This window comes from Diceros bicornis, chromosome 34 (genome assembly GCF_020826845.1).
Source record: "Diceros bicornis minor isolate mBicDic1 chromosome 34, mDicBic1.mat.cur, whole genome shotgun sequence".
Lineage (NCBI taxonomy): Eukaryota > Metazoa > Chordata > Mammalia > Perissodactyla > Rhinocerotidae > Diceros > Diceros bicornis.
Window position 1 is genome coordinate 36,166,135 of NC_080773.1, and position 12,402 is coordinate 36,178,536.

Consider the following 12,402-nt stretch of genomic DNA (forward strand, 5'->3'; position numbering starts at 1 on the left):
CTATTGTGCCTACTGTAGGGGAGGAAGAATATTCCTCTACCCTCTAGGTTCTTCTGGCTGGTCTAAGAATTAAATTGACATGAGACAGAATAACAGGAGAAAATCAAACAAATTTAATAACATGTATACATAGTAGAAACCTAGGAAAACTGAGTAACTCCAGAAAAAGGCCAAAGCCACCACCTTAAATACCATCTTCAGGGCATGTTGGGGGTAGTGGTTTGGGACTTGAAAGGGGAGGAAGGCAATTCACATGGAGATGGAAAAGCAAAAGTTTGGTAGACAAATGTTTGCCATGCTTTGCAAAGACAATGTGATGTGGGGAGGACTTTGATTATTTTTCTTTTTTCTTTTCTTTTTTTTCTTTTTTTTGCTGAGGAAAATTGGCCCTATGCTAACATCCATGCCCATCTTCCTCTACTTTATATGTGGGACTCCACCACAGCATGGCTCAATAAGCAGTGCGTAGGTCTATGCCCAGGATCCGAACTTGCAAACCCTAGGCCACCAAAGCAGAGTGTGCAAACTTAACCCCTACACCACTGGGCTGGCCCCAGGGAAGGACTTTGATTACACAGGCCTTGCTAGGTTCCTCCTTGCCTACTACACCTAGTTTATTTTATATTATAGTTATCTATGGTGATAGCTCCTTTCTGAAACAGGCCTGCTATCTTAAACTCTTTTAGGCAGTTAGGGGGAAGGTCAAAGTTTCTTCCTGAGTCTTTTGTTCTTAGAAATAAGCCAGAGAGACACATTTTGGGGTGACAAATTCTGATCCCCCACACTACCATATTCTAACATTGTATATAATTCAATATTTTTTTTCATATTTCTTCTTCTGTCTCTTGATTACAGTGTAAGCTCCTTGATGGCTGGGGTCTTTGTTTCTTGTTTTCAAATTTGTTGCATGCACATAGGCTAGTGCCTGAAATGCAGTAGGTGTTCATTGAATATTTGTTAGAGATGTGAATAAGCGTGATATTACAGTATCCTTGTTCATCTTCACCATTCTGGGAACACTTTCTAAATGTTTTCTTTATTCTCTCTCGAAGCAGATATTCAGTGTTTTCAAGAATGAAAAGAAATTACATTTTGGAGACTAAATCCTGCTGTAGGCAAGGTTCCAGCACAGCCGTGTGCTCAGCTTCATTTTCTCACTTCTCAGACTTCAGTGTCTCCAGCTCAAATTTTGTGGACATCTTAACTGTTTTTGCCTGTCACAGATATGTTCCCCAGAGCCATTTTTGCATATATCTGTGAATAACTACAGAATTATTAATAACTTTCAGCATTTAAACAATTCACAAGTGTCTGTTTTTCTTTCTTCCTTCCTTCCCTCCTCTTCCTCTTTATCCCCCATCTCTCTTTCTTTTCTCCTCTTTCTTCTTCTCTGCCTTATTGTTTTTCTTTTCCCTCTCTCTCTCTTTTTTTTGTTTTTACCATAAATAATCTCAACTCCCAATTCAGACACTGTCTCTGTAATGGCAAGTGAAATGAAAATCACTTTCCAGCAAAGAAATGAAATCATGCTGTTCCATATTTTTATTTCTGGGTTCAGATGTCACCTTTGCACATTTGCTGCCACTAGGACCATGTCAACCACTGTCCTGGCATACAAAAGCATTTATAATGGTTCTTTTCAGATAGGCAGCATATTCCTAAAAGAAATAAATATATCTCAGCTTTTGGGCTAAGAGATATCATTTGGACTAAACAGTACTGCTCCCTGGGATGGACACCATCAGTGACTGTACAAGTGTTGATGTAAATAATCAATAATCATTCTATAGTAGAGAGTTTTATTTGAGCCAAACTGAGGACTATAGCCCGGGAATGCAAAGCACTCTGGAGAAGAGTGCTTTTCAGCACAGTTATATACCATTTTCAAACAAAGAGACATACATCAAGCATGACGGGGATGTGGGGGAAATTCTTTCAAGGGTTCAGGGAGATATTTTCTCACAGATTAGCCCACACAGTGTACACATGGGAGGGAGTCAACATGGCTTTGGTGCTGTGGGAAAGGAGGCATTCAGTCTTAACTTTAAAGAGTGTTGGCATCAAGGGAAGGGAGGCATAAATGTTTTATCTTCAAAGAGTACATTCTTTACTTTAGGGTAACATTTAAAGCAGATGTACAATGTATGTTTGATAGGCCATAAATCAGGCTGCTCTGGTTAAAACAAAATTCAGGCCAAATCAGGTTCAAACCAGAGTGGCTTCCCCGCAGACTGGAAAATATAAAAATTTGCTTACATAACAGGTAGGCAAGACACCTTCCTTGACCTCCTATTTCCAAGTAGCCCAATAACCTCTCCTCGCCTTCCTCCCCTTGCCCTGTCAGTAGTAGTGTCTGAGTAAACCAGAGGAAGAGCTCCAGTTAGCCCACTTTCTTCAGGGCACCCGTCATCACTCCTCCTTCTTCCACTCCATGCCTTTGTCTGGAGACAATTCTCTCTTACACCTGACCCAACTGAAGGGCACAGAACTGACTTAAAGCTCTGTCTATACGTATTTTAAAAACAACAAGGAAATATGAGTGGACTCAAAGTGATATTTGGTGTGGTGTGTCCATTTGGTTTTGCAGCTTTGCGGAATATCTGAAACAATGTTCCTAAACGTTTCTGCAACACCTGCAGACTACACTGCACAGAATCTGGGTGCGGGCTCTTTAAGAGGGTGAAGCCCCGCCCCGTCCTCATAACCTCGAGGCACCATTTCCCAGCGCCCCTTGCGGTGCCACATGGCCTTGGCCGCGGCAGGGAGGTTGTCAGCGCCTCGGTCAGGCCGATTGCTCAGGAGAACTACATTACCCAGAAACTTCTGCGCCGCGCAGTGGCGGCTCTCTTAAGGGAGTTTCCGTACGTGCGGAAGACGGCTGGGCGGGACTTCCGGTATCTTCCTCACGGCGGACATTTTGTCGGCTGTTGGGACTATCCTAGGAGAAGTCGGGGAGTTCTGATTCGGTTCAGAGGTGAGTGAAGCAGGAAGGCGCGGGAAGAGACCCTGCCCCCGCTGCAAAGAGGCTGGGCAGTGGCAACGCCCGCAAAGACTCCGCCGCCACGGCCGAGCGACGGCGGTGCCCGGGTCCCGACCAGGGACTCCTTACAGCTCCGTGTGGTGCGGACTGTGATGGCTGTGGCCGCGGTGATGGACCTGGCGTAGGTGGGTGCTGCGTTCCCCGAATCTTGGCGCGTCCCCGACCCACACCTCCGAATCATGAGGCCCCGAATGAGGAGTGCCTGTTGAGGTCATTGCGGGCCGGGCTCCAGGTCGTTTGTGGGTGGAGCCCCCATTTCTAACATCCAGTGTGATGAGACTTGGAGGAGTGTTCCCGGCCCAGCGACTCGCACGAGCAAAGGCTTGGAGGTGCGACTGAGCCGGGAGCTTTCGGGAAACGGGGGTCTTCCTATCTGCAGGGAGCGGAGAGTGTGAGTAGTAGTCATGTCTGGAATGGCCGAGTGAGGCCAGTACCTTTATTGTGAGGGCGCTGGGAGCCGTGGAGGGACGTGATCTGATTAAGGGTTTTAAGATTTTATTTATTTATTTCTCCTCAAAGCCGTAGTACATAGTTGTATGTCATAGCTGCACATCCTTCTAGTTGCTGTATGTGGGACGCGCCTCAGCGTGGCCGGAGAAGTGGTGCGGCTGTGCGCGCCCAGGATCCGAACCCCGGCAGCCTGCAGCGGAGTGCGCGCATTTAACCGCTAAGCCACTGGGCGGCCCTGATTAAGGGTTTTAAAAGTATCCCAACGTTCGCTCAGGGGAAAACAGACTAGGGTGGTGTGATGGTGAGGATGGAGGCAGTGACCCGGTGAGGAGGCCACAAACTCCTGGGCTGTTGTGGTGGCTGTACCAGAGCAGTGGCAGGAGGGAGTGGGGCTAGAGAAATCATTAAATTTTGGAGAGATTTTAAAGATAAAACGACCAGGATTTCTTGCTGCATCGGGTATGACTGTAAGTGAAAGTAGAGAGTGAAGAGCTACCCAAGTTCCCCCCCCCCCAACATCTGAAAGGGTGGAAATGGGTAAGTTGGAGCAGGGAGCATCTTTCAAGGGGGATCAGGAGTTGGCTTTTGGACGTGGTAAATCTGAGGTGTCTCACGGGCGTCTGGACATGCAGGGCTGGAGTTCTGTGGAGCGAGCTGTGCTGGAGAACTCTGATAGATGAGGCTCAGGTCAAAGCCTGGAGATCAGATTTAGGGGAAGAATGCTAAGGATGTTATCTTATATGGTCCCTGAGGTGAGGGAATGGAGGGCACGGAAGAGGTGGATATCCCTGAGATTACCTCCAGAAAGGAGGGGGTCCTGGCATCTGAAAGGGTTCTGGCTGGTGTCAGCAGGAGGAGAGGGCTGTAGGGTATTAGGAGCCTGGCCTGAAATGGAGAGCAAGGTGTGAGGTGCTATAGATTTGCCACCCTGTGGACTCAGCATGCCCCCATAGGCAGTGCCTGTGGAGCAGAGGGAAAGTCAGCCAGGTTAGTAGAGCAGCCCCAGCCCAATCCAGTGCACTGGTACCTCAGTTCCCCAATTCCTCAGGTCAGAATGTCTCTAATGAAGGGTCACCAGCAGGCTCATTTTCAGAGGAGTACATACCAGGTAGGCTGGTTTGGTGAAAGCCCTAGTGTACACATGGCAAGTATACATAAGCAGACAGTTAAAAATTAAAAATACATAAACATGATAAATTTATACCAATGCTTAATAAATTGAAGTGCTTTTCTCTAAGTATTTGATTACAATGGAAAGTCTTAAATATCACGTTTTCTTAAAAGCTTAAAAACAAATTTAGAATTTCAAAAATTTGTCACTTCATTTGCACCAACAACACTTGCAATAGCGTTCAGCTTGTAGACAGTAAAAGATAATACAGAGGTGCTTGACATGTATCAACATGTCTGATACAAATAACAGCCCTGTGAGGTGGGTATCCCTATTATCCCCACTTCACAGATGAGGGTACTGAGACCCAATTCTTTGTTCATGGTCACACAGCTGGTAGGAGGCAGCACTAAGGTCTGAGTATCTGAGATTAGACAACCTGAAATCATCCTCACCAAAGGGGTTGGAGAACAGTTCAGTCTATGAGATCCCACCGTGGTAACTTGCCACTCACATCTCCCTCTTTCCACCAGGTTGCTGTGGCAGCAGAGGCATTTATGATCCCTGCATAAGTGAGTGCAGAGTATGCAGCTCCCCATTCAACCCACCTCCACCTCCCAGTGATCTTGGCAACCCAGTATGACACATGGTGGTGTCTTGGGAATCTTCATCTACTCTTCTACCTGCCGTTCGGTTTGGGGATCCTGATGTCACCAAAAGTCTTGTGCTCTGAATTCTATGCTGGAATTATATGGAAGGGCTTTCATTTCTAGTAGGCAGTGGGATGAATGTAGAACAGTGTCCCAGGCACAGGAATCAGCATGTGCAGACGCATTACTTGAGGCTGAACCGGGAGTGTTCAGGGAACCTCAGGTCTGCATTATGTCTAGTGTGATCAGAGAGCAGGGGAGAGGATTCAGCTCAAATGGCAGCCTGTGAAGCTGGGCTTCTTATTCTCAAGAGTGGTGGGAGCCTTGGGAGGTTTGAAGCAGAGGAAGGAGTGAACTGACTCTAGTCTTAACAGGCTTTCATCTGACTGCACAGTGAAGAAAAGACTGTGGGGGTGAGGAAAGAGGTGTGTTGATGATGGCTGGAGGAGAGTGGTGGCTATCACGGTGAGAGTCAAGTGTTTGGATTCTGGATCTTTTTTTTTTTTTTTTTTCTTGAGTAGAACCAAGCAGGTTTTCTGATGTGGGGGATAAGAGAAAAAAGGAGAGGAGTCAAGGATGACCCCACAGTATTTGGCCTGAGAAGGTGTAAGGATAGAAAAATCCTCAGTTGAGATGGTGAAGTTGGTGAGAGTAACTTTCAGAGGTGATATCAGGAGTTAGATTTTACTATGGTGAGTCTGTGATGTTCCAAAGATATCTGAGTGGAGGTATCAAGTGGACAGCTGGACACACAGGTTTGGAGTTCAGAGGAAGGATTTAAGTTGGAGACATTCGCAAGGTGCAGCCAGTGTATGGATAGGGTATAGCTGTGTATCAGATTTAGAGAGAAAACCTTTATGTCATGGTGGCAGTGCCATTAGGGTTCTGGAAAGGGTGTGGGCCCAGTGGAGTGAGTGGGAGTAGGAGTCACCTAAGAGACAAAAGGGAGGTTAGTGTCCATGGTGGTGGGAGAATAGGATCTGGCAGGTGGTGAAGTCTTCCTGGGAGAGAGTGGACATGAGATGGGTGCTGGGGGGGTAGCAGTAATAAAGATGAGATGAAAATGAGGCCAAAGTTTATTGCCCTCTCTCTGTGCTTCCCAGGCTTTTGTGGTGATCTTTGGTGGGACTGGGGAGTTTTGGTGAAGCTAGTAGATTAACTGAGGGGCAAAGGGAGTCAGCTGTCAGCTGTTTCTGTGCTTGGAGTAGAAGGCCAGTGGGTGTGGGCTTTGAATGAGAGTTAGTGTTAAGTGTTAAGTCTGTGACTGATGAGAATTTAGCAATCTCAGCATGCAACAGCAAAGTGGAAAAGGGCTGGGTTTATCTGATATCTGCATTTGGTTCTGGATTGCCAAAGTTGACCCAAGGAATAAGGCCAGGAGGGGAGGATTTAAAAGCCAGGTTCAGAGATACCCCATGGCTGTAGGGTCCTTGACTGGGGCTGAATGTGATCCTGGATGTGTTAATTAAGCTTTCTCTGGATGCTGTATGCAGATTTGCACGTGGGAGGTACCTACGTTGTTGGTGTCCATAGATAATGAAGGAGGTGTGGTCTAAAGAGTGATGTGTACAGAGATGGATCTGAATTCACTGCCTGAGGGCTCCGGTACTGAGAGCTTTAGGGACACTGCTAAAGTCAAATTTGTGTATGAGAGGCATGATCTCTGGACCCCAGGGGATCTAGCTGGCAAGAGAACAGTTGGGCCCTGCATGCCAGGCCCAGGCTAGACAACGTTTGTCCCCCTGCCTGTTCTAGGCTGGACAAAATGATTAACGAGAAATGAGGAAAGAGCAGGCACCAATCACACAAGTCCCTAGTATCTTGTCTGAGTTACAGAGCTGAGGAGGAAAGTGAATGTGTGGTGGATAGACCAGGAGTCCTGGGGAAGGTGGCTGACCCTGTGTTCAGTTGTCCATTTTATGCAGTCATGTGACTTTTGAGGATATGTTTGTGTATTTCCCCTGGGAGGAGTGGGGGCTACTTGATAAGGCTCAAAAGTTCTCATGTCAATCAATGCAGTGCTTTCTGTGCTTTGCACTTACAGTCTTTCTGGGTAAGCCCCCACATATCCCAGTTTTCTGGGCTGTGCTCTGTTCTTACTTTTATCCCCCAGAGGTTGCCATTTCCTTCCCAGAGCTGGACCATAGACACTGCTATTTGTCCTCACTCCTCACATAGGTCCTCTTGGTGCCAGGGCTCAGCTGTGTGTACTGCCTCCTCCACTACCTATGTTTCCCAAGTTCTGCTGCCCTAAATCCTTGCCAGGAATGGTTTGAGGGTCTGGAGTCTTGTGGTGATCCCCATGGATACTACTGTGCTTGGCTTCACCCTAGATGGGTGGTTATGTCCACATTCACGATACCTCTGTGCTCCAGATTCTGCCTCCTTCAAGTGACATTTCCTTGGGCGTATCTGTGTCATGAGTTCCAGTCATGATCACTGCTTATAAGGCCCACTGGGCTGTTCCAGCAAGACATTTTTGATGTTTGTTTTATAATATTTAGTTTTCTTTTACTCTCTCATGGGTAGGCTGCTCTGGGTCAGTGCTTTCCCACTCATTTGCCCTGTCTTTTCTCTATGACTTGTATCTTACAGACTCTCTGTGATTGCTGAGCTGTAGCAGGGGAAAGAACACTGAATGCCTGACTGAGAGGTCATGACTCTAGCCACAGCAGGAGAGGCTTGGACGGGCCTTGGTGAGTGGGGGCTTAGGGAGGGTGTGACTTCAGGGCTAGGTTCAGATAGCACCAGAAACCTGTCCTGTACCTATTACTGTTTGGTGCCCAGGCTATAAGCCATACTTTATTTATATCTTTTCCTCCCCATGCTGGACACTTACACATTTGTCATTTTTATTCTGACCTATGATGCAGGACTGTTCACGCTCACTCACCAGTGCCCTCTACTGCTCCCTCTGCAGTGCTCTCCTAACTGGACAATGCTAATGTGTCATGAGATGTACACGTTTCCCTAGTTTTTGAATACTAGTTACTCATTTTAAATTGGAAATTTCCTGGGTGTGGATTTACATTTCTGTATAGTATTCACCTATCGCCAATAGCCAACACCTTTCTAAAAGTTATTTGCAGAGGAGTAAGTTGGAGATCCTGCCTGCTGCTTCTTTGTGAACTACGCTCCATCCTTGTGTCTTTATTCCTTGTGAGGCCTTCCCCATTCTGTGATTCTTAGAGCCCAGTACTACACAGCCGTTCTTTCTTTAACCTTATCCCAAGTCTGTCATCCTGCCAACAACCCTGTGGACTCAGTCCTGGGTATGCTAGACAGACACTTGTGACAGGGTTGCCCCTTTCTACCAAAATCAACATGCACTTCAACAGCATTTTTTGCCTTTAGATTGTTCGAGTGGAGTGGAGGATGAAGAGGCACCTTCTGTGCAGAGCATTTCTGTAGGACTGTCACATGTTAGTACTTCCAGGGCAGGTTCATCAACCCAGATGGCTCACCCTTGTGACATATGTGGCCCCATCTTGAAAGATATTTTGCACCTGGATGAACACCAGGAAACACACCATGGAGTGAAACCTTATACATGTGGGGCATGTGGAAGACAGTTGTGGTTCAGTGCAAACTTTGACCAGCACCAGAAACAGTACAATGTAGAGAAACCCTTAAGAGACAAAGGCAAGACTTCATTTGTGAAAAACTGTAGAGTTTGTGAAGAACCTCACTTGTCAGAGAAGCCGTTTACATGTGAGGAGGAACAGAAGAAGTTCCAGGCCACCTTGGGCAGTCACCAGCAAAAGGCTACCCACAGCAAGAGGAAGAAAAGGAGCACTGAGAGTGGAGAGGCCTTTCACATTGGACAGATGCATTACAAATGCAGTGAATGTGGGAAGGCCTTCAACCGCAAAGACACACTTGTCCAGCATCAGCGAATCCATACTGGAGAAAAGCCTTACGAGTGCAGTGAATGTAGGAAAGCTTTTAGTCGAAAAGCCACACTTGTCCAGCACCAGAGAATCCATACTGGAGAAAGGCCTTATGAGTGCAGTGAGTGTGGGAAAGCCTTTAGTCGCAAAGACAACCTCACTCAGCATAAAAGAATTCACACTGGAGAAATGCCTTATAAGTGTGGTGAATGTGGAAAATACTTCAGCCATCACTCCAACCTAATTGTACACCAGAGAGTTCACAATGGAGCAAGGCCTTATAAGTGCAACGATTGTGGGAAAGTCTTCAGACACAAATCCACACTTGTTCAGCATGAGAGTATCCATACTGGAGAAAATCCTTATGTTTGTAGTGATTGTGGGAAATCCTTTGGCCACAAATACACTCTCATTAAACACCAGAGAATTCACACTGAGGCAAGGCCTTTTGAGTGCATTGAATGTGGGAAATTCTTTAGTCGAAGCTCTGACTTTATTGCACACCAGAGAGTTCACACGGGGGAAAGGCCTTTTGTGTGCAGCAAATGTGGGAAAGATTTCATCAGGACCTCCCACCTTGTTCGGCACCAAAAAGTTCACACTGGAGAAAGGCCTTATGAGTGCAACGAATGTGGGAAAGCCTATAGCCTAAGCTCCCACCTCATTCGGCACCAGAAAGTTCACACTGCAGGAAGGCTTTAGGAGTGCTTTCAACACAACAGGACTCATAGGTAGAGGAGTTCTGTGATTAACCTTTGAGAGAGAGACATCGATCAGATGTTGAACATCATATATCTGAACATTAACACTAGGGACATGCCTTATGAATGCCAGGTACAAGGGAAGCTTTCAGGGCCTGTGTTGCACTTTCAGACCGGCTCGAGTTCCTTGCCAGATTCGTCAGTGTCAGTGCCTGTGGCTGAAACCATCTCAACTCTACCAGCTTAAGTTACCTTAATATCCTCAGGAAAGCCAGAACTTTGTACTCTCTGTCCAATCCCTGGAGGGAATTATAAGGAACGTGAGTTAAATGGGGATCCTCATTCCCTCCTCACTGACTGGTAAAGGTGTTGACGTGATGCTTTTTTAGCCAAGAGGGCCTGAGCTGTGTTTTGGTAGCAGAAAAAGTTTACTTTTTTCATGGACATTTTTGGTCTCGTGATACTTGTGACAGATTTTTCTAGCCTCCAAGTCACCCAACCTGGAGAACTGCTTGTCTCATGTCGCTTTAATTTGTGTGATAATAAAGACATTATTTAAGCCGCCTTTAATCTTGGAGGGTTTTTTTACTATTTGGGGTGGTTTGAAAACAACTAGGTACCTGCCAGACTGATGAGGTAAACAGTGTTTGTGGGGGCTTCCAACTTTGTGTCCCTCAAATGGAACAGCAGGTTGACAGAACAGTTCTCAGTCCAGTTTTGATATTAATTTCCATTGCTGACAAAAGCTTGAGTGAAAATTCAGGGCTTTGTGAGCCTAATTTTGTCTAGATTTCAGTTATGTAAGGGCCCAGATATCACCTTGAGGAGGGTGCTGTTGTAACAACTTGCAGTGTGTTTGAGAGCAGCAGGGATTGAGTGTCTTGTTTCCAGCATATGTTGCATATTCCCCAGCACTGTTGAGGGGAAGCTGTTCCTCAGGACCTGCCAAGTGCCATATATCCTGAAGGCCAGAATCTGGTACACAAATCACTGGCTCTAAGACCTGCCATGTTCAGGAAGGAAACAAAATTGATACAGAAACACTGGGTGTGAATAATTGGGACTGGAGACAGCGCAGCAAACAAGAGTGGATGTGCCCATTGTAGAAACACATCCATCAACATTCTAGTCACTATGGCTGTATGAGATCAGGATGTATGGAAATTCGCAGGATCTCCAGGGCTGTGTCACTCTTAGGACTAAGGTCAGTGACAGAGCAAAGAATGTAAAATTTTCCTCGATTCCTTCTCTCTGGGCTGTTTACTGGATGTCTTTGCTGCATGGACAAGAACCCTGGCACTGAGAGTAGAGAGACTCTGGTCCAAGAATATAGATTTTGTGACCAGCCGGAGTTCCTGGTGACTGACTTGGAAACAGCCTTCATTGCTTACCAGTTTTTCTTGCTACTGAGGAAGAGGTTCTCTTCAAAGGCGTTTGGAATGAGATGGTAGTCACTATAGTCATGCATTGCTTAACAACAAGGAAACTTGCTGAGAAATGTGTTAGGCAGTTTTGTCATTGTGCACACGCCATTGAGTGTACTTAAACCTAGATGGCATGCTACACACCTAGGCCATATGGCACTCATCTTACGGGACCACTGTTGTATATGGGGTCTGTTGTTGATGGAAACATTGTTACGTCGTGCATGACTATATTGATGCTCAATCTTCTGGTTTTCCAATGGAAGTGGGAAACCCAGACTTTTAGAGGAATCATTTCTTATAGTTTCTTTCAATGTAGTCAACATGCAGTAGACAGCACATTCTTAAAGTGTACGATTTGGTAAGCCTTAATATATGTATATACATATGAAATCATCAACCTAGCCATGATATTGGACATATCCATCACCCCCAAAGTTACCTCATGCTCTTTCATAATCCCTCTCGCAACGTCCTTCCTAATAGTTGCCCACCTATCCCTAGGCAACCGCTGATTTACTTTCAATATAAATAAATTTGCCTTTTCTAGAATTTGATTTAAGCGGAACCTTAAAAGTTTTTGTTTCCTGTCTTTTATGTAGCATAATTACTTGAAAATCATCCGTGTTGTGTGTATGAATAGCTCATTCTCTTTATTGCAGAGTAATCTGTATGGATATACCACAATTTAATCTATCTTAATTGACATTTGGGTTTTTTCCAGATTCTAAATATTAAAAATAAAGCTGCTGCAAATATTCATGTACTAGTCTTTTTTTGGACATTTAGCTTAGGGATATTCTAATTAAAAGTGTTGAAAGTGTGGCCTTGTTTTTTCTTACTAATTATTATAAAATGTGACAGGGAAGAGATAAATATAGGGAAGAACTGTTAAACAGAAAAGACCTAAGACTCGATTTGGGAAATTCTCAGGCCCTCTTAGTTTAAAAGACATTGAAATTAAGAGATGAATGGTCATGAAAGCATGTTCTAGAGAAATAGCTGAGGGTGTGGCTGCACAACCTTTTGTAATATCTCATCAAGATCAGTAGATCAGAGTCGAGTCACACAGAAATCTCTTTGAAGAGATTACTTGTATGACTAAGCAAGTGTCCTCAACACAACCAGAGAGCAGC

General features: G+C 45.5%; 1 protein-coding gene across 3 annotated transcripts in view; it reads left to right on the plus strand.

The window, feature by feature from the left end:
• ZNF134 (zinc finger protein 134) overlaps positions 1–12,026 on the plus strand; it is a 34,433-nt gene extending 22,407 nt beyond the window's left edge. The window contains exons 1-4 of one of the 3 annotated variants that reach the window (XM_058530579.1): positions 2,847–3,165; positions 5,135–5,173; positions 7,847–7,947; positions 8,606–12,026. In XM_058530579.1, coding sequence (XP_058386562.1) covers positions 7,908–7,947; positions 8,606–9,843 — 1,278 coding nt within the window. In that variant the 5' untranslated portion in view covers positions 2,847–3,165; positions 5,135–5,173; positions 7,847–7,907 and the 3' untranslated portion in view covers positions 9,844–12,026. Of the gene's footprint in view, positions 3,166–5,134; positions 5,174–7,846; positions 7,948–8,605 lie in introns of those variants that run through there. The other 2 variants (XM_058530580.1, XM_058530578.1) reach the window with 2 other exon arrangements.
• The last annotated feature ends 376 nt before the right edge of the window (positions 12,027–12,402 follow it).